The sequence below is a fragment of the Bombina bombina genome, chromosome 6 (genome assembly GCF_027579735.1).
Source record: "Bombina bombina isolate aBomBom1 chromosome 6, aBomBom1.pri, whole genome shotgun sequence".
Lineage (NCBI taxonomy): Eukaryota > Metazoa > Chordata > Amphibia > Anura > Bombinatoridae > Bombina > Bombina bombina.
In genome coordinates this window covers 165751168-165778808 of record NC_069504.1, presented here as the reverse complement: position 1 = coordinate 165778808, position 27641 = coordinate 165751168, and the positions used below count along the sequence as shown (strand labels likewise).

The 27641-nt window shown below is 42.4% G+C and overlaps 1 protein-coding gene across 1 annotated transcript in view; it reads right to left on the bottom strand.

Annotated features, from left to right (window-relative positions):
- IQUB (IQ motif and ubiquitin domain containing) overlaps positions 1–27641 on the bottom strand; it is a 271536-nt gene that overhangs the window by 27586 nt on the left and 216309 nt on the right. Inside the window, exon 10 of the mRNA XM_053719193.1 lies at positions 4542–4718. Within this exon, the coding sequence (XP_053575168.1) occupies positions 4542–4718 (177 nt within the window). The remainder of the gene's footprint in view (positions 1–4541; positions 4719–27641) is intronic.

Here is a 27641-nt window from a genome sequence, read left to right as displayed (position 1 = left end):
GATCATTTCTTTGTCAGTGGACAAACGTACAAAATCAGCAGGGGATCAAATAACTTTTTCCCTTACTGTATATGCTTATATACATATATTTTTATGTGTTAATATTTGTATATATACATATAAACACATAAATATATATGTATATATTCATATACATATATATTTTTAATTTGCTGCCCAACACTGCACAACTTACCCCCTGTGCTGCGCTAGATTCTTTGCCGTGTTTAATGGAGGCTATGGAAGCAAGCTCTCGTGAGCACAAGGCTTCCAGGCAATGCAAATGTGAGGTCACGTTAGCATTTCGCTTAATTTGTAATACCAGTGTACATTTGTGTGCGCTGGTATTACTGAGTGGAGCACAAATATTGTGCTCGCGAAACTGCAATTTTGCGATCCACTTGTAATCTAGGCCTAAATGTGAACAAAGACACTGTTGTTGTTCGCATTAATTTTGAAATGCAGATAATAAGGGGCTCCTTCTCCATCTGTGATCATGGCGACCACCCTCTTGTTTGCTGTTTACTTGGCCCCACGATTATAACATATGTGGGACATGGTATCACAAAGAATGAGGAAGTGCATCAGGGATACTTCCTCATTCTGTGTGATATCACATTGCACAAGTATGATAAAGGTGGGCCTTGTAACAAGCAAACAAGAGGGTGTTTGCCAAAATCACAGACAGAGAAGCATCAGGGTCTTATGAAGGGCTCTTACAGAACCCATATCTTATCCCTCAGACCATTTATAGGAACATAGGATATTATGTACCTATAAGATGCAGGTGATCATTACAAAAATAGCTATAGAATGCAGCGGCAGTAAAACTCATGTTTAGAATAAGGGAGAGAAAGAGGACCCATAGTTCCCCCATTTAACCCAGAGGGATAAGTGACTTCATTTAAAAAGTGTGAAACCCCTCTTTTAAATGAGGAGGCACTTTTCCCCCTAGGATGCAGAATATTACCTGTTTAAAAATGTAAATTACCTATGCCACTGGAGTTCAGGGATTGTTTCTATCATGAAGATTCTACATAGCCCTTACCTCCCCCCCCCTAAATTTAGTAAAAGGAGAATAAGACCCCTAATTTGAAACAGGGAATCCCTCTAAGAATGAGGGAGTCACTTGCTGCACTGGTTTATAGGAGATCACTGTCCTGCACCAAGTAAGCACCAAGTAAGCACCAAGGATGTGTTCACTAAGAGGGAGGGGGCTCCTTTAGAGCCCTATTATCCCCAATTACGCCACAAAGAGGGGCATCAGACCCTATTTTGTAAGGAACAGAGCCACAACACTAATAAAGATTTAATATTACCCAATTTAACTCCAATTCGGCTAGATTACGAGTTTTGCGTTATGAGGGGTGCGGTACAAACTTGCACTTAATTCTCACCGCTCACTTTCCTACAGCACTGGTATTACAGGTTTTTACAAACCCGGCGTTAAAAGGCAAGAAGTGAGCGTAGAGCAAAATTGTGCTCCATACTGCACTCCAATACCAGCGCTGCTTAAGTCAGCGGTGAGCTGGTTGTACATGATCGTGCACGATTTCCCCATAGACATCAATTGGGAGAGCCGGCTGAGAAAAAGTCAAAAAGCAGCGTAAATCTCAGTAACGCAGCCCCATTGATTCCTATGGGGAAACACATTTTATGTTTACACCTAACACCTTAACCCCTAAACCGCCGTACTCCCGCATCGCAAACACTAGTTAAATATTATTATGCCACCCCTAACATCGCCGCCACCTACATACATTTATTAACCCCTAATCTACCGCCCCTATATTATATTTATTAACCCCTAAATCTAAGTCTACCCTAACACCCCCTAACTTAAATATAATTTAAATAAATCTAAATACAAATTACTATCATTACCTAAATTATTCCTATTTAAAACTAAACTACTTACCTGTAAAATAAACCCTAAGCTAGCTACAATATAACTAATAGTTACATTGTATCTAGTTTAGGGTTTATTTTTATTTTACAGGCAAGTTTGTATTTATTTTAACTAGGTAGACTAGTTACTAAATAGTTATTAACTATTTAATAACTACCTAGCTAAAATAAATACAAATTTACCTGTAAAATAAAACCTAACTTAAGTTACACTAACACCTAACCTAACCTTACAATTAAATAAATTCCCTAAATTAAATAAAATTAACTAAATTAAATTAAATTAGCTAAATTACAAAAAAAAAACCCCACTAAACTACAGAAAATAAAAAACAAATTACAAGATATTTAAACTAATTACACCTAATCTAATAGCCCTATCAAAATAAAAAAGCCCACCCAAAACAGAAAAAACCCTAGCCAAAAATAAACTACCAATTGCCCTAAAAAGGGCCTTTTGCGGGGCATTGCCCCAAAGAAATCAGCTCTTTTACCTGTAAAAAAAAAATACAAACAACTCCCCCAACAGTAAAAACCCACCACCCACACAACCAACTCCCTAAATAAAACCCTAACTAAAAAAACCTAAGCTCCCCATTGCCCTGAAAAGGGCATTTAGCTCTATTGCGGCCCAAAGCCATAACCTAAAAATAAAACCCACCCAATACACCCTTAAAAAATCCTAACACTAACCACCTGAAGATTCACTTATCGGGAGAAGTCTTCATCCAAGCGGCAAGATGTCCTCAACGAAGCCGGGCAGAAGTAGTCCTCCAGACGGGCAGAAGTGGTCCTCCAGACGGGCAGAAGTCTTCATCCAGACGGCATCTTCAATCTTCATCCAAGATGGCGTCCCTTAGATTCCGATTGGCCAATCGGAATTAAGGTTGAAAAAATCCTATTGGCTGATCCAATCAGTCAATATGATTGAACTTCGTTGAGGACATCTTGCCGCTTGGATGAAGACTTCTCCCGGTAAGTGAATCTTCTGGGTTAGTGTTTTTTAAGGGTGTATTGGGTGGGTTTTATTTTTAGGTTAGGGCTTTGGGCCGCAATAGAGCTAAATGCCCTTTTAAGGGCAATGCCCATCCAAATGCCCTTTTCAGGGCAATGGGGAGCTTAGTTTTTGTTAGTTAGGGTTTTATTTGGGGGGTTGGTTGTGTGGGTGGTGGGTTTTACTGTTGGGGGGTTGTCTGTATATTTTTTTACAGGTAAAAGAGCTGATTTTTTTGGGGCAATGCCCCGCAAAAGGCCCTTTTAAGGGCTATTGGTAGTTTAGTTTAGGCTAGGGTTTTTATTTTTATTTTGGGTGGGCTTTTTTATTTTGATAGGGCTATTAGATTAGGTGTAATTAGTTTAAAGATCTTGTAATTTGTTTTTTATTTTCTGTAATTTAGTGTGTTTTTTTTTTTTGTAATTTAGCTAATTTAATTGAGTTAATTGTATTTAATTTAGGTAATTTATTTAATTGTAGTGTAGTGTTAGGTGTTAGTGTAACTTAGGTTAGGTTTTATTTTACAGGTAAATTTGTATTTATTTTAGCTAGGTAGTTATTAAATAGTTAATAACTATTTAGTAACTATTCTACCTAGTTAAAATAAATACAAACTTGCCTGTAAAATAAAAATAAACCCTAAGCTAGCTACAATGTAACTATTGGTTATATTGTAGCTAGCTTAGGGTTTATTTTACAGGTAAGTATTTAGTTTTAAATAGGAATTATTTAGGTAATGATAGTAATTTTTATTTATATTTATTTAAATTATATTTAAGTTAGGGGGTGTTAGGGTTAGACTTAGATTTAGGGGTTAATAAATATAATATAGTGGTGGCGACGATGGGGGTGTCAGATTAGGGGTTAATAAATGTAGGTAGGTGGCGGCGATGTTAGGGGCGGCAGATTAGGGGTTAATAATATTTAACTAGTGTTTGCGATGCGGGAGTATGGCGGTTTAGGGGTTAATATGTTTATTATAGTGGCAGCGACGTTGGGGGCGGCAGATTAGGGGTTAATAATTGAATTTTAGTGTTTGCGATGCGGGAGGGCCTCGGTTTAGGGGTTAATAGGTAGTTTATGGGTGTTAGTGTACTTTTTAGCACTTTAGTTATGAGTTTTATGCTACGGCTTTGTAGTGTAAAACTCATAACTACTGACATTAAAATGCGGTACGAATCTTGACGGGATAGGGTGTACCGCTCACTTTTTGGCCTCCCAGGACAAGCTTGTAATACCGGCGCTATGGAAGTCCCATAGAAAAAAGACTATACGCAATTTGCGTAAGTTGATTTGCGGTAAGGCCAAAAAAGTGTGCGGTGCCCCTAAATCTTCAAGACTCGTAATACCAGCGGTAGTAAAAAAGCAGCGTTAGAAGGCTTAACGCTGCTTTTTTACTCATAACGCAAGACTCGTAATCTAGCCGTATGTTTCCTATATTATTTTTAGAAGGCTATCAGATAAGGATAAATTAAATATGCTTTATAACTTCTTATTGAGTAATAGAAAGTGGGTCTAAACTTCATTTGAACTTAGTAACGTTTGTCTTTGTAAAGGTGAAAGACAGATAAAGTAAAGTCTTTAAATAAAAAAGCTAATTTTTAAAACAACAGAGCACTAATGACACCTTAAATACTACCTTTAGCAATCTGGCAACCTCAGGGTTAAACGTGGGGATTCTAATATATTGGAGGAAAAGTGTTGATATTCTTTTTCTGAGCCCAGCCAAGTTGCTGTCTTTTACCCCACGCATCAGAAGATCAGCTTCTCTGTCAATCAGTTCCACAATCTCTTGAGTTAACTTGCAGTCATGTTCCTACAAATCAAAAATTATTTACTACATTAAAAAGATCTGCAGACAAAATAAATCCTTTAACAATACAGATACAAATCCCTAAATTCAGAATTCCAAAATCTAAACTTATTCTGAAAACTAAACTTTTTAATTAATATTTTTTTAAAAATAAAAATGATCAAAAATTACTTTTCTTCCCATCTGTACATCACAATCTTCTCTGCTTGTGTGTGTGTTTGTTTGTTTGTTTTTGTGTTCGAAAATGCAAATCATAGTCTATATTTATTTAAAACAACAAATATTTACTTTCTGATTATTAAAAATGATAAAAACTACCTTTAGGTTACATGTATAAGTTGTATTATGACATGTAAATATTGCCTAAATGATATAAAATATTGTTGTTTACAATTGGTTCTATCCCCTCTCCAAACTCCCATTTTACAGATGCAAATATTCAAAAATCCATACTTTTTCTGGTCACACACAGCTTGGATAAAATGTTTTCTACCTGTATTTAAAACTGTCATTTTGTTAGAAAAATGTCACACCCATTTAAAAGCCTCTTGAATACTTTTCCTTTTCAATGGCCAATAAGGGAGAGATACGATAGATAAGCTCTTGCACATATCAACCAATCACTGTGCAGCATGTAAGAGTTCTACATAATGCACCCCAACCTGTCTGGTGTGAGTGGAAACACCACTATTCTGAGAGTAAAATTACAGGAAAAAGAGGCTAAATAAATAATGAAAGTGTACTGCAAAATGTTTTAATTATGCATAATGCTATTGTTAGAGCAGGATGCGATAAGCAATATCGCGACCGCGCTAACTAGCGCGCATATTACAAGTTGAAAGTAAACAGATGCACTTGAATACAAATAAAATTTGCACTTGTCGGATTAGGGGGAGTGAATACCTTGCATAAAGTGAAGGTGTAAAAAAAAAAAAGGTGCGGCTGCTAAAGGACACCAGGTAGTTGCAGCAGGATGGAGGAAAGCTGTCACTGGTTAAGAAAGCTCTGGAGACTCAGAAGGCACAGGAACAAGGTAAGTATACGTAGAGGAAAGGAATAGGTTGCAACTCACAATAACTAAGCCCAGAGTGATGAGCTTTAAATAGGAATTTTCACACCTGTTAGGTGGGACTTCCTGTAATTAGGTTGTGTCAACTTTAAAGTGAAGGTCAATTTTGATGAATTAGTGCCCGGTTTTAATATAATTTTATTAAAATCAAAGGGCACTTTAATTCTTAAAAATTGACATTTCACTTGTTTTCTTCAAAAACTTACCTTTTAATCCTGGCAGCCGCTCCAGCGATTCTCCAGGCTGTCGGATGCCTCTGCAAATGTTAGAAATGACAAATCCGGCTTCCTCCAATCACGCCCCCCCCGGGGGAATCTTGGCCTGATGCAACGCCGTGATTGGAGGAAGCGAAGATGGCTTGCGACGGGCGGAGGAAATGCTTGAGCGACTTCCAGGATTAAAAGGTACGCTTTTGAAGAAAACAAGTGAAATGTCAATTTTGATGAATAAAAGTGCCCTTGTTTTTAATAGGGTTATTAAAAACCGGGCACTAATTCATCAAAATTGACCTTCACTTTAAATCTGAGCAGAGAGCAGCCGTGCATGCCTAGGGAGAGGCAGCAGCCACTGCTTGTAGACGGACCTTGCATTCCTCCACATGGAACGCTAAGACCGGAACAGTACTCGGGTAAGCTCCATACAGTGCCCCCTCCTTAGGTGTAACCTATAGTGAAGGCTAAAAACAGGGTGATTGGGGTGTTTCTTTTTAAAATCTCTGATACGTGCAGATTCATGTACTTCAGATGCTGGTACACAACACCTTTATTCAGGACTATATCCCTTCCAATGGATGAGATACTCCAGTCTCCCTCTATGAACTCTGACATTTAAGATTTCCTTTACTTCATATTCTTCAGACCCATCTACCATAGATTGACCTGAGGCAGGTGGCTTTCAAGATGAAAAATGGTCAGGAATTGCAGGTCTGAGAAGGGAGACATGGATGACAGGGTGGATGCGATAAGATAATGGTAACTGAAGGTGAATGGCTACTGGAGAGATTATTTTCTGTATTGTGAAGGGTCCAATAAAGCGGACCTCATTTCTTGGAAGGATGAGTTAATCAAAGATGAGTAGACAGAAATACCTTGTCTCCTGGTTAATATGTAGGGGCGGGGCATGTTTTCTGCAAAGCGTTTGAACTGTTGTTGAGCTATTAGTAACAATTTTTTTTTTTTTCCCAAAATGTATGAAGCACAACATTAGTACATATACACAAACTATCACATTGGCACAGGATAGCGATGCGGAGACAGCTACAAGATGCAGTGGCGGCAGGTGGGAGCTTTGGTGGCCGGACAGCAGAATCTTGGCAAATGGTAAAACAACAAGTATCTATTTTATTACTTTCTTTTCTTCTGCCACACTGGCAAACCTTTCCCTTTAACACTATAGGAGGCAACCAGCAAGGGACTAAGAAGAACATAAAAAACCTAGAGTACCATGATTTTCTTTTTCCATATGTAAACTTTGTAATTCAGATTTCACAAGTTAAGCCGAATGTTAAGAAAAGCCCATGTGAGATTTGTGTTTTATTTTTAGTCTCATGGACTTTTCTATGGGACTATGAAGGATATATACTTTCTATTCTAGGTATGATATTGTAAACAGTTGAGTACTGAAACAAAGACTTGAATTCTTACTTGGATTACTTGTAACAATTATATATGTAGCTGGATTGCCAACTATTATGTTTCCATTGTTTGAAAAAATGTTAATAAAAATGATTTCAACATAAATAAGTGAAAAAAGAATGGTGGTCTGAATCAACCTTTGTCAGATTGTAATTATCTATCAATCTATTAATAGAATACACAATTTCATTATGTTCTCCATGAAGATATTACACATCTTTAGGTTTCTGATGAGTCAACAAAAATACTAAAGCTTAACTTGAATTGTTATGTAGATTTAAAAGACCTCTCTACTATATATATAACCGGGCAGTTGTAGGCATCTAAAATCTTTTTTTTTTTTTTGTTTCCAAAAGAGCTTTATTAAAGGAAATTCAAGTAGTTACAAGCTTTTCAGTTTTTCCAAAGTAAATGTAAATACAAAGTTGTTCGGATGTAACTTTACAAAGTATAACCGGAAAATATTAACACATAAGGATCGTTCTGCCCCCGGCACCCCTAAGCATATGGAATTATTAACCGGTCCAAGAGCAGGTGGAGTATAATTCCCAGGGGATTGGGATACAGTTCAATAAGCACTTTAGTGATGAAAGTCCAAGAGTCCTTTAGTGCTTTGTCCCTGGTGCTCTATATCCAATCCCACCAGTTTGTACAAGCATAAGCCAGGGTTACCCGAGGGCATGAAGCAGGAAAGGGTGAGGGGAAAGGGAAAAAAAAGGGGGGAGGGGAGGGGGGGTTATCCCATCTCCATTGGGCCGAATGGAGAAGTTTGCACAGACATTCCCTTTACTGTGTTCCCATTATCTAGGGTTGCTTGTGGCTCACATGCGTATGTTTTGTGGGGGATAGGCGGGAGTGATGAGAAAAGGCGGAAAGAAGGGGCGGGGGAGGAGGGTGAGGTAGGGGAGGGGGGGTGGGGGGAGGAGGGAGGAGGGGGCTTCAGTGAGGGAGTCAGGGAACCAGAACGCGGTCTGTCCTATCCTACACTATCCGTTATCTATGTGCTGCCCAGCTCTCCAGCATCATCTCGTGTGTGTCTACAGTCCCCTGCTGGATGTGGTGGTATCTTTCTAGACGTAGCAGTGTATCTACTTGTTCTTGCCACTCCTGAAAGGTTGGTGTGATTCTAGACTTCCAATGCCTTGGGATCAATAGTTTGGCTCCATTCAGCATAACCAATAATAGAGCCCTCTTTGCTTTACAAGGTAATTTGGGCAGTGAAAGGTACAGCAGTGTGTTTGGGCAGTTCTGCAGGGATTTCCCTAGGACTAGTTCTATGTGATTGAAGACGCTGACCCAGTATTCATCTAGCTTGGGGCAGTCCCACCATATGTGTGTTGGAGTACCAGCTGCGCCGCAGTCCCTCCAACATTTGCCTGAGGCCTGTTTGTAGATCCTCTGCAATCTACTGGGTGTGAGATACCATCTTGCTAGGCATTTGAAGCTGGATTCCTGCACTCTCATAGAAATTGAGGCTGACTTGGTCACTAAGAAAGCGTCCTGCCAGTCCTCATAACCTATCTCGGTCTGCCACTCCTTTTCCCACATCTTCGTGTAGGAGGGAAGTATCTGGGTGTCGTCTATCAATAGTAGTTTGTAAAGTAGTGAGATTGCGTGTGCTGTTGGCGTGTCTTTTAGACATAAGGCCTCAAAGGTGGTGAGCGTTCTGGTTAAGCAGGGTCTGTGTTTATGTGTCGTGAGGTAATGGTTCAACCGCATATGTGAGTACCAGCTTAGCTTCAGGTGAGGTTGTTCCTCCGAGATGTCTGTCAATGCCTTGAGCCTATGTCCGTCAGTCAGAGACCTGAAAATGTAGTCTTTCAAGGGTGTGTCGATAGTGGAGTTGCTGTCAGGTAAGTTCCAGGGCAGGGCGGCGTTCTGATAAATAGGGGTTAATGGGGAGTATTTAGTTGTTATATGTGATGTGGTGTTTATTATCTTGTCCCATGTGGAGTAAAAGTCTATCAGCAGGGGGTACTTTGTTGTGGCTGTGTGCCTATCCTTTTCTAGTGTCCAGGCGCCTAAGCCTGCATTGTTTGTGTCTAAGATATCACAGTCCAGTCGTACCCATTCTTTATTGGGGTCGTTAGAACACCAGTCCAGTAGTCTGCTCAGCGTGATTGCCTGTTTGTATGTTAGTATGTTTGGGACTCCCAGGCCCCCCCTGTCCCTGGGCAGATACAAAGTTTTCCTGGCTACCCGTGGTCTGATCCCTCCCCAGATGTATTGTTCAATTAAGTTTTGAATTTTTTGTAGGTAGTTCCTTGGGAGGGGGATCAGTGTCGTTTGGAGAATGTAAAGCAGTCTGGGTAGCACGTTCATCTTGACAACATTTATTCGCCCTAACCAGGAGATAGATTTGTTCTTCCATCTAGACAAGTCCGCTGTCAATGCGGCTTCTAGAGATTTGTAGTTTTCTTGGAAAACAGTCTGGACATCTGGAGAGATGTATATCCCTAGGTATTTGAGCTTATCTTGTTGTAATCTCAAGGGGCAGGTGCCTAGTGCTGTGGTCAATACTTCCGTGTTATATGTAATATTCAAGATCTCGGATTTTGCCACATTGAGGTGGAAGTTAGAGAATTGACCGTACTCACTAAAGGTGCTTAGAACTCTGGGGAGGGAGGTCTCTATGTCAGAGAGTGTCACTTGGACGTCGTCAGCGTATAATGCCAATTTGTGTGTATTTGATTTGACTTTAATACCTGAGATCTGGGGGTCCTCTCTAATTTTCTGCGCTAACGCCTCTATTGAGATAGCGAATAGGATCGGCGAGAGTGGGCATCCCTGCCTGGTCCCATTTCTGATGTGGAATCTGTCTGACAATAGGCCATTGACTTTTACTCTGGCCGAGGGGTTTTTATAGAGAGTGAATATCTGTCTGATAAAAGTTTCGCTAAACTTCATTCTAGCTAGTACCGCCTTCAGGAAAGGCCAGTGCACCCGGTCGAACGCCTTTTCGGCGTCTGTTGAGACCAGTATGAGAGGTGTGCTCTGATGTTGCGCGTGCGCTACAAGCTGTAGCACTTTCAGCGTGTTATCGCGTGCCTCTCTGCCAGGCACGAATCCCACCTGATCAGGGTGTATCAGCGTAGGTAGAATCTTATTGATTCTGTTGGCTAACACCTTGGCATAAATCTTTACGTCCACGTTGAGGAGCGAGATCGGGCGGAAATTTTCTGGCCTGTCCGGGGTTTTGCCCTGTTTAGGTATAACAGTGATATTAGCCTCTAGCATCTGATCTGTGAATCCCCCCTCCGCTAGCAGCGAGTTGAACAGGAGTGTCAAGGGTGCTAATAGATGATGTGTAAAGTCTTTGTAATATTTTACCCCCAGCCCGTCGGGCCCAGGGCTCTTTCCATTTGGCATACTCTTGATGGCTAATTTGATTTCGTCAGCTGTTATCGGTCTCTCTAATTGTTCTGAGTCTTCTTGGGGAAGTGTGGGCAGCTGGATGTCTCTTAGGTATGCGTCTATGTGTGGTTGCTTTTGTTGGTGATGTTGTAAAGTGCTTCATAGTATCGTCGGAAAGTCTCAGCTATTTTCACGCTGTCTTTTTGTGTATGCCCTAGTGCATCCGTTAGGGAGTGTATATGCGTGTTTAATTGCTTGCGCTTCAGCGCCTTGGCTAGTGAGGGGCCTATTTTATCACTCATCTCAAAGTATTTTTGCTGTAGCATTGAGGCCTTTCTCTGATATTCTTTGATAAGGTGGTTATTCAATTCGGTCTTAACCGTATTCAGGGACTTTAGTATTGTAGTGGAGGATGTGTTCTTCTTTAACTCAGACTCCCAGTATCGGATCTGTGACAGAGATGAGTTCAGGAATTGTCTGTTTTGTTTGGTTTCTGTGGCTTTGAGTCTTATAAATTCCCCCCTTGCCACACATTTGTGTGCTTCCCATGTCGTGGAGGTGGGCAGAGCGTCTAGTGGGTTTTCGTTGAAGTAGTGTCGTAAGGTGGTGTCAATGGCCAGTTTGTGTAAGGGGTTATCTAGCGTATGGTCGTCAAGTCTCCAGATGTAGGGTTTTACGGGGACATCTGGCCAGTCTAGTGTGCATTGCACAGGGGCGTGGTCTGACCAGGTAATTGGCAGTATGTCGGCATTGTCAGTTAGCGAGAGGCCTAATTGGTCTGTTATGAGGTAGTCAATTCTGGTGTAGACATGGTGTGGGTGAGAAAAGAAGGTGTAGTCCCGTGTGTTTGGGTGCAGAGATCTCCATATGTCGTGTAGTTTTAGTGAGCGGAGTTGTGAATTGACAGTTCTGATTACTCTGTGCGGTGTAGTGGTTTTCCCTGATGATGTATCAAGGGAGGGGTCTAGTGGTAGATTAAAGTCGCCCGCTAGGATCAGTACACCTCTCGTGTGCTCCAAAATCAGTTGTGTCAGCTGTTTGAACGTGGTATGTTGACCTTGGTTTGGCAGGTAGGCATTAGCTATTGTGATGTAAGAGTTAAACAGAATTCCCACCACTAACAGGTAGGATCCGTTGGCGTCTTTAAAAACTTTGGTTGGTTGAAAAGGGATCGAGCTCCTGATGAAGATACCCACCCCGCCTTTCTTTGAGCAGCCTGATGCTAGATAGAAGGTGTTGTACCTGTGGGTGATGTACCTAGGCTCCCTCCCTTTCTTGAAGTGTGTTTCTTGGATACAAATAATATCCCCTCCTGCTTTGTGTAACTGTGTAAAAGCGACCGATCTCTTTTCAGGGCTATTAAGCCCTTTGGCATTAATGGTTATGAATTTAATGGGGCGCGGCTGCATATTTCTGGGGTTTAGTAGGTCTGGCCAAGCAGCACCAGTGTATTTCAGTTGCGTTTGTTCTGTTTGCTAATGTGTGAGCGTACTGGAGGCTGGGCAGCGTCTGTTTAATCTGTGAGCCCCACTCCTTCTGTAAGTCTGTGGTGTGAGTGATGTCTAAGTTTCTCCAATCTTGTGGGCAGTGGTAGGTAGGAGGTGGGGTGGAAGAAGAGGGGGTAGGGAGAGGAGAAAAAGGGGGTAAAGAGGGTGAGAAAAGGAGGGGTGAGTTTACAAACAGTTGTAATGTTATAACAGCCCGGCTGCCTCACTGTGGGAGCCGATGTTGTATAAGAGGATTTATCTCTAAAAAACTATAAGAGCAGCAAACAGTGATAACAATTAACTAACAAATATAAGTAACTAGCAAATTGGGGTAGTATCCCCGTCAACAAACCCAGCATTTGAAAAGATAATTTTAAAAGATAACATTATATTATATACGACCTGTTGCCTTGATTCAGGAGCTGACCCCCGGCTTGGCCCGTGGGGGCGAACAGTCTGAGTATTGATGTGGTTCCTCCACATCATCAGCGACAGTCACTAATGAAGGGTGTTTGTGAAAGCCCCTTTCATTGTTGAATGTAGGTGCGGGTCGCACCCGGCTCCCTGAGGGGGGCCTCAAGGTAGAGTCTTCCTTTGTTTGGTCCTCTGTCTGGATGTGAATCTGTAAGGCCTCGCAGAAACGAGGCAAGTCATCTTGGGCTTTGTAGATAGCTGTGGTGTTGCCATTGTTGGCAATGATGCTGACCGGGAACCCCCACCGGTAGGCAATCTTCTTCTCTCGGAGCACTGTGGTTATGTGGTTTAGTTCCCTCCTTTTCTGGAGTGTCATGGGGCTCAGGTCTGTAAAAATCTGGATACGGTTGCCTGCATGCGTGATTTCTTGTTTTTGCCGTGAGTGTTTTAGAATGTCCTCCTTATCCTTGAAGTGCAGCAGCTTCAGGATGACATCCCTGGGGGGCGCTTTAGGGGGAGGCTTTGCCCTGAGGGCCCTGTGTGCTCTCTCAATAATTACCTCAGGGGCATTCTCGTCACCTTTTAACGTACGGAACAGGGCCTATAGGCAGCCCTCCAGGGCTCCTGGGTGTATGGATTCCGGAATCCCTCGAATTCTTAGATTATTCCTCCTGCCCCTGTTGTCTAAGTCCTCGACCTTCTCTAACAAGTTGTATATGGTTTCTTCTTGATCATAGAGAAGGCGGGACATATGAGTAATATCATTGCTGGTTGTGTTGTGATTTTCTTCTAAGTTGGTGACTCTCTGCGTCACCCTTGATAAATCCCTTTTGAGGTCGCCATACCAGCCCTTTACCTCAGCGAGCATTTCTTTAAAGTCTTCTTTAGAGCATAAAGATTTAAGGTCCTCTCTGGTGATTGGCTGTATAGTGCCAGGGTCAGGGCTCGCAGTCTGAGAGCTAGGCTGCGAGCTAGTTGCAGGCACGCTGTTGTCTGAAGTTTGTTGTGTTCGTTTTGGTGTGTGTTCAGTTTGTTTTAAAAACTGCTGCATGGTCCTAGGTTGTGATATGTTGTCCAGCCTGGTTGTTTTTTTCCCTGGCATACTGTCTTGGTGTGATGGGGGGCTGGTGTGGGTGATGGCTGGTTGCTCCTTTAGGATTGTTATGGACCCAAAAATAAAGTTTATAAGGCAAGGGTGTTTGTGCTGTCGTTTGGGCTTTTCCTCCCAGTCTTCATTAAGGGGTTGCTGCCCTATGATCTGCTTATCATGCAATAATAGGACGGCTAGAGTAGTTAGTGGCTAGCCGTTTTTATAGGAGCCAAAGAGAGTGCCCAGCAGATGAGTTGAGTTTGAGCTGGTGCTTGGGCTTTTTCTCCTAATCACTTTAAGGTGCTACAGTCCTGTGATCTGCCTTTTGCACAGTGCAGCTCAAGGGTCCCCTGTGTATAGCTGCTGCCCTGAGGGAACTATGTAGGTATACTGTCTCTGGTGTCTGTGACTTTATGGGCATGTGAGCCAGTAGCCTAGTGATGCGCAGCGGTAATAATAAGAATGAAAATCCCCCAGCAAGTGTGTAGTACGTGTATTGCAAATTTCAAAAGACTCCAGCCACCATGATAGTTAAAAGACCTTTATTTTCTTATCCTGGGTCCCAACATACAACGTTTCAAGCCAATATGGCTCTTAGTCATGTACATCTTAATTATACAGGTTCTTGCTTTTTATACCCTCACCTGTTAATTATTCATCAACTGTTCATTAACCCATTGTATGAAAAACATGTATTGCAACTGCAATAGTGACATCTAGTGGTTGTAATATATAGTACACTTCTCTTTATTTTTGGTGTCTCTTTGCTTTTCAATAGAATGGGTGAACAGTATGTATATCATTAAAAACATAAACATAAAACCTATATACAATGTTAAAAGAGGAGCATAAAATCCAAACATTCTCAATGTCTACACAGTCTACAGAGTATATTTACATCAATCCAAATTTTATTCTTTTGCAGAATATATTTCTTTGAGAAAAAAATTATTATTCCATTTTATTTTATTTCTTTATCTTTTTATTCTACCATTGTGTGACCTGCTATTTACCAACCATTTCATATGCCCATGGTTAATTCAAATTTGTATACAATCCTAACCCATCCATGTATGATTTTCCTTAATAAAATAAACTCCAATCAAAGTCCTTATTAAGACCCTTGGGGATAAGGCAATCTAGTTTGTGAATCCAGAACATCTCCCTAACTTTTAGGAGATGCTCTCTGTCGCCCCCCCTCCTTGGTTTCATCACCTGGTCTATAACTAAGAATCTGAGCTGACTAATGCTATGTCCTGCAGAGAGGAAGTGAGAGGACACCGGTGCTTCCTTATTATTACACCTAATATTTGATTTGTGTTCCGTTATCCTCTCCCTTACCTCTCTGCAGGTCTCGCCAATGTCGATAAATCCACACGGACATTTAATCATGTAAATAGCATATGTTGCTCTGCATGTGAAGTGTTTATTTATTGTAAATTTCCTACCACTAGTAGGATGGTAAAAATATTTGCCTTTTATCATCGAGCTACAGTGGCTACAATTTAAACATGGATAGCAGCCATTATTACTACTACCTATTGTTGGTTGTATACTTCTCTTTCCAGGGCCAATGTCAGTGTGTGTAATCAGATCCCTAATCCTTTTGTTTCTCTTATAGGCAATCATTGGTTCTTTTTTGAAATCTTCCACCTGTGGGTTGCATTCCCTGATGATGTGCCAATGTTTTTTTAGGATACCTGCAATCTTTCCACTCAACCTATTATGCTGTGTTACAAATATCATATTGTTCCCATTTCTTTTGTCTGTTTGTTTTTGGGTCTGTCCTAGACCTTCCTCAACATTCACAAGCTGTTCGGTTACTAATTTTTCTGGGTAATTCCTAGAAATAAACTTATTGGCCATTTCTTCCAATCTCTGTTTACACTTACTATCATCTGAGACAATCCTCTTCACTCTGGTGAACTGGCTCTTGGGTATTGCTCTGAACACGCTTTCTGGGTGGCAACTGCCATATTGCAACAAATTATTCTTATCGTTTTTTTTCGTGTACAGGTCAGTCCCCAAGAACCCCTTATCCTTATAAACATAAGTATCCAAGTACTCTACTCCTACTTCACTCATGTTGAGACTGAATTTCAATCCATTAACTGAACAATTAAGATCTTCTATAAATGTTAACAGGCTCGCAACGTCGCCCCCCCCCCCACACGCCAAACACATCATCGATAAATCTCCACCAGGAGATACCATATGTTTGAAAATTCATATTTGAGTATACAAAATGTTCCTCAAAACTACTCATAAATATGTTGGCGTATGTGGGGGCGACGTTGGAGCCCATTGCTGTACCCTGTTTTTGGAGATAGTAAGAGTCCATGAATAAGAAATAATTATGATACAATATGACAGTCAACAAACTTATTAAAAATTCAATCTCTTTGGCAGTATAGTTACTACTGGATTTCAATAGGTTTTCTACTGTTGCAATTCCACTAGTATGCCTAATAGAGGTATACAAACTGGAAACATCCAGTGTAAACAGTATGCATTTATCTCCAACCTGCCCCAAATCTTTAAGTTTGGATAGAAAATCATTTGTATCCCTTATATAAGAGGTTGTTTTCTGTACTAAGGGTTGTAATACTTTATCCAAAAAAACAGAAATGTTTGAGAACACAGACCCTATTCCAGCCACAATAGGGCGCCCTGGTGGTTTGTTAATAGCTTTATGGATCTTGGGTAACACATAAATAACAGGTCTAATAGGATTTTTCTCAAGTAAATCATCTTTAAATTTCTCTGAAATAATCTCCCTCTTAACTGCTGATTGCAATATATTCTCTATTTCCTTATTGATTTGTATAGTGGGGTCCCTGGTTAGTTTTTCATATACTTGACTATCTGCTAGTTGACGTTCAATCTCCTCTATGTAGTCTGATCTATTTAGAATAACCACCGACCCACCCTTGTCCGCCTCCTTGATAATTATATCAGTGTTATCCCTTAGTGATTGTATTGCTAATTTATCTTTCTTATTTTTCTGTACCAGCTTCCTTTTTGCGTCTTTCTTTAACAAGATATTAATCTCCCTCTGAACAAGATTCATGTAAGTTGTGACACTATGTGTGCTTGTGGGTGTAAATTTACTTTTTTTGTTAATGCCAAAATCTTTAACATTATCAAATCTAATTTTATTTTTTTGTGCCCCTTCTGTGAGCTTGTGTCCACCATCTTTCTGTAAAGAAAAATATATTCTCAATTTTAATTTTCTAAAAAACCTATGCAAATCCTGAAAAACAGTAAAATCATTCAAAGTGTCATCCAAACAATAAGATAAACCCTTATTTAATGCTGTGAATTCCTCATTAGTGAGAACATAGTTAGATAAATTTGTTACCAAATTATTAGTGTCAAATAAAACATCAGATGCTAGCTGTGAGCTAGCTCCTAGTGAAATACCGTGATTAATGTTAGATTCCGAAAAATGTCCCAACAATACTTTGTTCAGAGAGTCACTGTTACAAACAATATCACACTTATTCTTATCAAGGGGTTTCTGCATACAACTATTAACATTGTCCGTATTATTTATATTGCCAGTCTCACCATGAGCGACATAATCAGATGGCGTTGCACCATCGCATGCAATTTTGTGCACTGTCCCCCCTTGTGTATTTCTTATGGGTGATCGGTCTCGGGTGCCAGCCGGTATAGTCCCATAATATACTGGTATGTTAGCTAGTGTGTCATTCGGCCTCTCATACCTGCAGTTGCTCGGCTGGTCTCCCGTCTCCTTTGGCTCGTCTCCCGTCAGTACCGGTAGCCTCCTCTCTGCATCCCACGTGTGCGACGTGGGCGCTGACGCTGTGACGTCATCGCTAGGCCGACTCCGCTGTTTCCTGTGCTTCCTCCCGGCCCGGTGGTATCGATGTCCGAGTCCTCGGTTAAAAAACTGGCAGAGGACTCGGACCCACTGTGGCCATCTTCTTTGGTGGCATTATGTCTTGCGAATCTTCTCTGTCCCCGCATCTGACCACTGGGGTTCTTGCTTGATCCTGCATTCTGACGCCACTTGTAGACTACTCCATGGCTGTAGTCCTGCTCATCTCTGATAAACTTCTGGCGTTTACGGCTCTCAAGTTGTTTCCTGTAGTCATTTACGGACTTCTCCACATCCATTACCAATTTCTTGTACTCGTCCAGGGGTAAGTTTTTCACGAGTTGCTCCTTTTGCACATTGATCTTATCTTTGTATGCATTTATTTCTTGTTGGGCAAACTCGACTGTCCAAGTGATGATATCGAAGGAACACTTATTGAGTATGCTTTCAAATTTATCTGTGTATTCCTTCCTGTCAGCAAAGTTGGACAAGTGGACATTCTCAACCCCCTGGGGATACGTTGAACTTTGTGGTACTCTGATAAGGTTATAGCATGCAATTCAAGCACCATTTTCTTCTTGCTCTCTTTTTCCAAGAGTCTCCCTGTGGTTTCAGAGGGAGTGATGTTTAAAAAGTCTCTGTTACCTAGTACTGTGGCATTGATGTGTTGGGCTGTCTCCTCATCATACCCAAACACCATAGGTCCCAGCTGTGCATTATTCACTGTATTGGATATAGCACCTTCAGCCATTTATTTAGTACGTGTATTACACAGTGACCGCTATAGGCAGTATGGGTATTCCCCTTGATTTGGCGGCTATCTGATTGCAGAGAGTGTGCTTCCTCCCCACTAAGGGCTCCGGTGATCTTACGGAGTATCGGGTCTCTAGGCTCCCTTGTGCTGTGGTGAGTGGTTATGCGGCGTCCGTTGCCGCCTGAGGCCTGTGATGTGCGCCCTCCTACTTCGCTACCGCAGTGTGTGAGTCGCACCCTGGGAAGGAGTTACACCCGCAGGGCTGCAGTGGGCTTTGGTGTGTGGAGTTGTTAGCGGGTGCCGGCGGCCGCTGGCTTGCCGCGTTGTGTCTCGCTAGCTGGCTTGAGCTCAACTCTGGTGCTGCAGGGGCCTGTGCGCGTGTCTTCCTCTCCCCCAGGTCCGGGCGCCGCCCGGTGTTATGAGCGGACCCGGTGCCAAAAAGAGCGGTTTGCGGCTGTTGAAATGTTGTGCCGGGTTCAGCGGGCTGTCACCTCTGATGCGGAGCTGTGTTTAAGGCTTAGGTCAGGTATGGCTGCTGGGTTTGAAGACTTAGGGCCTAGGAGCTATTGCACTACACGGCCATTTCTCTGAACGGCCAAGCTCCGCCCCCTAGTAACAATTTTTTTAACATAGAGAAGGTGTTGAGAGCATCCTGGAGACATAAGTCAGCAGCAGGAACAGAACTTTGGACTGGTGAACCCGGTAGCATAGTTGGGTGGAATCCATATATAAGAATGGGGACATAAAAGTTTATCTATGAATTTGATTATTATAGGCGTATTCTGGCAAAGCAAAGTATTGTACTCAATCCTTTTAAAGTGGTAGTATAGCATCTGAGATATTGTTCCAGTGTTTCATTAGTTCGTTCCGTTTGACCATGCGTTTGAGGATGAAAAGCAGTAGATAAGGCCGGTTGGACGCGAAAACCTTTACAAAAGGCAGTCCAAAATTTCGGAGTGAACTGAGGACCTTTGTCAGACTCTATGGATTCAGGTAAACCATATAAACAGAATATTTCTTGTAGCAAGGTAGTAGCTGTGAGATCAGCATTGGGTACGCCTTTGGTGGCAATAAACTAGGCCACTTTAGTAAAATAATCCAGGATGTAAATCGACAATAAAGTCCATGGTTATTTCCGCCCAAGATCTGTTAGATACAGGTAGTGGTTGTAGTGAGCCTGTGGGGAGTTGCTGGGAATCCTTATTAATAATACACACTGGACAGGATTGCACATACAATTTAATATCTTCTTGCATGTCGGGCCACCTGAGCTGTCAGTTGAATAGTTTGTGGGTCTTATGAATTGCTCCATGTTCACCCAAAGGTGTGTCATCGAAAAATTTAAAAATTTCTGAGACTGTTGAGGATGGTACTACAACCTTGTTGTTGTGGATCTGGAAATCTCAAAATGCCAGATATTCTCAGAGAAGTTGGAAGAATTCTATGGTTTTGTAGTTTTGGCATATAATGTCCCATAAGGAAGGCTTATTGGTTAGATAAAAATCCTGCTTGAAGAGCAGTAGTTAGTTCTGAATCCTTTTTCTCAGTTTCGCCAATATGAGACAGGGCATCTGCTTTACCATTTTTAGCCCCAGGGCAATATGTGTTGAGAAAGTGAAAAGGACTGAAGAAAAGATCCAATCTGGCTTTTCTGGCTTTAAGTATACAAGCTTAAAGGGACACTGTACCCAAATTTTTTCTTTTGTGATTCAGATTGAGCATGACATTTTAAGCATCTTTCTAATTTACTCCTTTTATCAATTTTTCTTCATTCTCTTGGTATCTTTATTTGAAATGCAAGAATGTAAGTTTAGATGCCGGCCCATTTTTGTTGAACAACCTGGGTTGTCCTTGCTGATTGGTGGATAAATTCATTCACCAATAAAAAAGTTGCTGTCCAGAGTACTGAACCCAAAACAAGCTTAGATGCCTTCATTTTCAAATAAAGTTAGCAAGAGAACGAAGAAAAATTGATAATAGGAGTAAGTTAGAAAGTTGCTTAAAATTGCATGCTCTTTCTGAATTACAAAAGAAAAATTTTGGGTACAGTGTCCCTTTAACGTAGGCATTCTAGGTTTCTGTAATCAGTAAAAACAATAATATAATGGTCAGACCCTTCTAGGAAATGCCTCCATTCTTCAAATGCTGTTTTTATGGCGAGTAAGTCTCTATCCCCTATATCATAGTTTTGTTTGGCTAGAGAGAGAATATGAGACAGAAAGGCTACAGGGTCAAGATGTTCCTTTTGACCTGCTCTCTGAGATAATACAGCACCAATGGCTATTTCAGACACATCAACCTCTACATAAAGTGGTTTTCTTGGCTCTGGGAGGATCAAAATAGGTGCAGAGGCAAAGAGTTGTTTTAGGGTATCAAATGCTTGTTGTGCTTTATCAGACCATTGAAATGTCGTTTCTTTGCTACTATGTTTTGTTCTTGAATTTTCTATAAAAATCTGCAAACCCACAAAACGCTGAATGGCTTTCTTGCTCCTCAGGTATGGGCCACGTTATTATAACGCCCATTTTTCTTAAGCTCATACGGATTTAACCAGGGGCAAGGATGAAGCTAAGGAACTGAGTTGGAATTAAAGACACATTTCAATTTTGCATATAATATTTTGGCACGTAAGCGAGATAACATAAATTATGCTTACCTGATAATTTCATTTCCATTGTTACGAGGAGAGTCCACTGCTTCATTTATTACTTGTGGGAATACAGAACCTGGCCACCAGGAGGATGCAAAGACACCCCAGCCAAAGGCTTAAATACCCCCCCCCCCCCACTCCCCCAGTCATTCTGCCAAGGGAACAAGGAACAGTAGGAGAAATATCAGGGTATAAGTGCCAGAAGGAAAACAGAAGAAATTTAGGTCCGCCTAACGGAGAACCGGGCTGGAGCCGTGGACTCTCCTTGTAACGATAGAAATGAAATTATCAGGTAAGCATAATTTATGTTTTCCATCTAATATGAGGAGAGTCCACGGCTTCATTCATTACTTGTGGGAAACAAATACCCAAGCTCTAGAGGACACTGAATGAAGAACCGGAGGGTAAAAAGAAAGGTCGGACCCTAATCTGAGAGCGCCACAGCCTTTCTCCCAAAAACAGCTTCAGCCGAAGCAAAAACGTCAAATCTGTAAAACTTTGTGAAAGTGTGTAAGGAGGACCAGGTAGCTGCCTTACAAATCTACTCCATAGAGGCCTCATTCTTAAAGGCCCAAGAAGAAGCCACAGCTCTAGTTGAGTGAGCTGTAATCCTCTGAGGAAGCTTATGTCCCGCTGTCTCATTGGCCAAATGAATCAAGCTCCTCAGCCAAAAGGATAAAGAAGTGGAAGAAGCCTCCTGCCTCTTACGCTTCCCTGAATAGATAACAAACAAAGCTGAGGTTTGTCTGAAATTCTTTGTAGCCTGAAGATAGAATTTCAAGGCTCGAACCACATCCAAGTTATGAAGTAACCTTTCCTTTAAAGAAGGATAAGGACACAAGGAAGGAACCACACTATCCTGATTAATGTTATGATCAATCACCACCTTAGGGAGAAATCCCAGTGCAGTGCGAAGAATGGCCTTATCTGTATGGAAAACCAGGTAAGGAGGCTCACATTGCAAGGCCACTAATTCAGACACCCTGCGAGCCGAGGCAATGGCCAGTAGAAAAAGAACCTTCCAAGAGTCTTAATGTCAAGAGAATGCATAGGCTCGAACGGAGCCCCCTGAAAAACCTTCAGAACCAGATTCAGACTCCAAGAAAGAGTAGAATGTCTAAACACAGGCCTAATCCTGGACATAGCCTGAACAAAAGACTGTATATCAGGAAGCTCAGCGAGCTTCTTGTGTAACAACACAGTGCCAAAATCTGTCCCCTCAAAGAACTGGTGGCAAGCCCCTTCTCCAAACCATCCTGGAGGAAGGAAAACATTCTGGATACCCTGACTTTATGCCAGGAATATCCACGAGATTCACACCAGAGAAAGTAGGTCCTCCACAGTCCACACCTTATGATAGATGCGACGGAGGACTGGCTTTCTGGCTTGAATGAGAGTATCAATCACCCTCTCAGAAAATTCTCTTCTGGCTAAGACTAGATGTTCAATCTCCACGCAGTCAGCCTCAGAGAATCTAGATTCTGATGCACAAAGGGACCCTGTACCAGCAGATCCCTGCGACAGGGCAACCTCCACGAAGGGGACAATGACATCTCCACTAGATCCGCAAACCACGTCCTCCTCGGCCACGATGGATCAATCAGAATAGTTGACACTTGCTCTTGTTTGATGCGTGCCACTACACGAGGTAGAAGTGGTAACAGTGGAAATATGTAAACTAGGTGGAAGCCCATAGGCACCGCTAAGACATCTATCAGCTCTGCCTGGGGATCCCTGGACCGCGACCCATATCTGGGTAGCTTGAAGTTGAGTCTGGACAGGACGCCATGAGATCTATCTCCGGAGTCACCCAACTTTTGCAAATCTCGGCAAACACTTTGGGGTGAAGAGACCACTCCCCTAGATGAAACAACTGTCTGCTGAGAAAATCCGCATCCCAGTTGTCCACACCCGGGATCTGGATCGCTGATAGCGAGCAGTCATGGGCCTCTGCCCACTCCAGAATCCAAGAAACTTCCCTCATGGCTAGAGAGCTTCTCGTTTCCCCCTGATGGTTGATGTAAGTCACCGATGTAATGTTGTCCGACTGGAATCTGATGAACTTGGATGACCCCAGGAGAGGCCAAGCCCCCAGAGCTTTGAAGATCACCCGAAGTTCCACGATGTTGATCGGGAGAAGAGACTCTTTCCGATTCCAGCTGCCCTGAGCCTTCCTGCCACCCCAAACTGCTCCCCAATCTGAGAGACTCATGTCCATAGTCACAATCTCCCAAGATGGTCTGAGAAAGGATGTCCCCTGGGACAGCTGATCTGGACGGAGCCACCAAGAGAGAGATTCCCATGGCCGAATGTTCAGAGAGATCAGTTGGGAAAAGGTCAGAATGATCGCCGTTCCACTGCCTCAGCATGCATAGCTGAAGAGGCCTCAGATGGAATCTAGCGAATGGAATGACATCTATAGTGGATACCATCAGCCCAATCACCATACACCGGGCCACTGATGGCCTTGAGGAGGATTGAAGGGCAAGACAGTTGGAGACAATCTTGCAATGTCTCTGATCTGTAAGGAATATTTTCATGGCTATGGAGTTGATTATCGTGCCCAGGAACTCCACTCTGGTACTGGGGACCAGAGAACTCTTTCCTGAGTTTATTTTCCAACCATGAGATTGCAGAAGAAGGAGAAGGGCTCTCAAATGTTCCTCTGCTACCCGGTAGGACGGAGCCTGAACCAGGATGTCGACTAGATAAGGAGCTACTGCTATCCCTCTGGATCTCGCCACCGCGAGAAGAGCTCCCAGAACATACGTGAAGATTCTTGGAGCAGTACCCAACCCGAAGGGAAGAGCTACAAACTGGAAGTGCTGATCCAGAAATGCGAACCTTATGAACTTGAAGTGAATATTGTGTATTAATACATGAAGGTAAACGTCCTTCAAGTCTATCATAGTCATAAACTGACTCTCTTGAACTAGGGGCAGTATAGACCTTATGTCTCCATTTTGAACGATGGAGCCGACAGAAACTTGTTTAAACACTTGAGGTCCAAAATCGGGCCAAGCGTGCCCTCCTGCTTTGGGACCATGAAAAGGTTTGAATAATACCCTAGACCCCTTTCTGCTAGAGGTACCGGTACAATTACTCCTAGCGTGGAGAGATCCCTTACACACTCTAGAAAGGCAACTTGTTTCTCTGGTTTTGTCGATAGATTTGACAAGAGGAATCTGCCCCGGGGGGATGAGTTTTGAAACCTATCTTGTACCCCTGGGCAACAACTTCCAGAACCCAAGGATCCTGTATGTCTCTCATCCAAGCCTCTGCGAAAAGAGATAGTCTGCCCCCTACGAGATCCAGAGACTGATCAGGGGCTGCCAATTCATTCCAATTTTGTCTCGGTGGGCCTACCTGGTCTTACTCCAAGACTGAGAAGGCTTCCAAGATCCCTTGAACTGCTCGGGTTTCGCAGCAGGATGCTGTCCTTGGGACTTGTCCGAACTAAAGGGACAAAAATTAGGACCCTTAGGTTTATTCTTCTTATCCTGCAGTAGAAAGGCACCCTTTCCCCCCGTGAACGTGGATATAATAGAATCCAGGCCTGGACCAAATAGAATCTTTCCCTGAAATGGAAGGGAAAGCAATCTAGATTTGGACATCATGTCAGCAGACCACAACTTCAACCACAGGGCCCTCCGGGCCAGAACAGAAAAGCCTGATGTCTTGGCATTCAAGCGAATAATCTGCATATTAGCATCACAAATAAACAAATTAGCAACCCTCAGGGCCCTAATTCTTTCCTGTATCTCCTCGAGGGGAGTCTCCACCTCGATCATTTCTCACAGAGAGTCACACCAATAGGTAGAGGGTCCCGCCACCGCATCGACAGAGGCTGCAGGTTGAAAAACAAACCCTGTATGTTGAAACATCTTTCTTAACAGGGTCTCTAACTTCTTATCCATGGGTTCCTCGAGCGGGATAGTGGTGTGCTTAGAGAGCGTAGAGATAGCTCTGTCTACCTTAGGGACAGATCCCCACAACTCTAGCTCTTCTTTTAAACGAAGAAGGGGAAAAAGACAATCCCAGAGAGAGAGTCTTCCAAAGTATCGGAATCCTCTGCATCAGCGAATAATCTAGAATCTAGATACATCCAACGGAGTAGATGACCCCTGGAAAGTATAGCAATTTTCAACCTTTCGTCTGCGCTTAGCCTGGCGAGGTAAAACACCAAAGACCGCAGACACCGCCGTTTGCAACTGCTCAGCAAAATCAGATGGCAACATGGCCCCTCCCACAGGAGGATTAGAAGTGCACTGGGAAGCTGTATGTGTAATCAGAGATGAATGTAGGGAACACACCTCGCGGGACGGAGAACCTTCAGAAGTGGACGGCTCAGTGGTACTAAACATCTTATTTCTTTTAGATAACACTACTTTATCGAGGCATGTGGAATAAAGTTGAGCAGGCGGGTATACCACAGACTCCTCACAATAAGTATAGGCATTAGATTTGGGTAAAGAGGGAGTAACATCTAACATATCAGAGTCCTCCATAGCTTTCGCCTTTAATATGGACTTTAACAAGAATTAAAAGGCACCTTTATACTCCCAATGGCCGGGGCACTCACCACCTCCTATGACCCAGGGCCACAGAGAAATTCGCTTTCATCTCCTGCAATCAACGGTCAGGAAAGGAAGAGGAAGAAGCCATAACCGGTCACATGGAGTGCCATGCAGGACCGCCCCTGCATTCAGAAAAAAGCGAGCCAATAAGCAGGCTGCGCAGTAATTCTAAGAGGAAAAAGCATGAATGTTCCACATTGCCCAAGCCACATCTCACACATGTCGCAGCAACAACTTAATAAAGTAATCATGTATACATCCCCCCTATTCAATAATCACCTTCTGGAGATATTAACCCTTGATTCTATACAGATAAAGGGGGCCACACTGTGACCATGTCTTCTTGCACTATCATTACAAATATAAAAAAATTAAACAATCTTACCAGAATCAATGCCGTGGAACAAGAACATGGCCTCTCAAGTTTGACAGTGTGTAGCATCGCTCCTGACGTGGACTTTAGTGAAGAAAGCAGTCAGAGAAACTCGTCAACACTAATTGCTTAAGGAGCTGTTAATATGATTCGGGATGGTTTCGCAGAAAGATTCTCCCTGCATCTTCCGACTCTAACTTTCATCCATGCTCTCACGGAGAGGCTGACAGGACTACTTAAAACTCCAGTCCCATCTCGAAGAGTACTACCTTCCATAAGAGACTACTCTGAAATCTTCCGACACTTCTCTGCCAACCTCCTGTGATGAAAGGCAAAAAATGAATGGGGGGATGAGGGGAGTGGGGGAGGTATTTAAGCCTTTGGCTGGGGTGTGTTTGCCTCCTCCTGGTGGCCAGGTTCTATATTCCCACAAGTAATGAATGAAGCCGTGGACTCTCCTCGTATTAGATGGAAAACCGTTTTCACATGGTCATAATGCTGTTGTACTTAGAAAGAGTAGATGATAATGTTGTCTAAGTAAGCGACTACATAGATGTCCAGGATTCTGACCTATCACCATTAAATTTGTCAGGCAAAGCAACGCGTGGTTCAAACATGGTATTTATAGCGGCTTCTGGTATTGACGCATTGGTAGATGGGGTAGGGGGAGTAGGATGTTGTGAGGTAACTTGGAATCGCTGTTCCAATCTATTCTGACTTTCTTGCAGGGAAAACACTGATTGGGTTACTGCACTTAATTGCTGAGGTAAGGATTCAACTATTCCTTCAAGTTCCATGTTAGGGCTGAGTAATTCTGTAAGGAGCTAGGGTGAGTGGAATTCAATATACAGGAATAGATAAGCAGGGAGACCAATGTCTTTTAAAAGGATTTAATCAAGTAATAGAAAACAGAACCAATGATTGGTCACTTTCAAGGTTCAAAGAACAGGAAAGTCCAGAAACAGGCCAGGGGTCAGGTACTGATAGATCAGACCAGAAAAAAAGAAACCTAGGGGGCAAGCCATAACACATTCCAGTAGGTTTAGATGGACATGCAGGCACAGGATAGCCAGTGAGTACTGTTGGTAAGGCTGCCACGGGATACCAGGTAGGTGAAGCAAGATTAAGGTAAACTTTCACTGGTATAGCAAGCAAAAGAGACTCAACAGGCACAGGAAACCCAACAGATACTGTTGGTGAGGCTGCCACAAGATACCAGGTAGGTGCAGCAGGATTGAGGAAAGCTGTCACTGGTATAGCAAGCACTGGAGACTCAGCATTCACAGGATACTCAGCTGGTACTGTTGGTGAGGCTGCCACGGGATACCAGGTAGGTCCAATGCATTTTGTAGGGCATTGCCCTAAAGTGATTTCAGCTCTTTTAGGATCTAAAAAATAAAAATTCCTATTCTAAAAAAAAAATCCTATACTAAAAAAACCCTAAGCTTAAAAATAAAAAAGCCCAACCAAAATAAATTCTAACGCTAAACCCCAAAGTTTGTACAACTACAGTGCTCCTCTTCATGGTGGGGCCCATCTTCATCCTGGCGGCAGCGGGGGCCCATCTTCATGTAGGCTTACTTTCTAAAGCAAATTAAAATCAGCCAATAGGAATGCAAGGGTACATACACACACACACATATATAAAATTCAGTGTGAGGAGGGTGACCAACCACATGA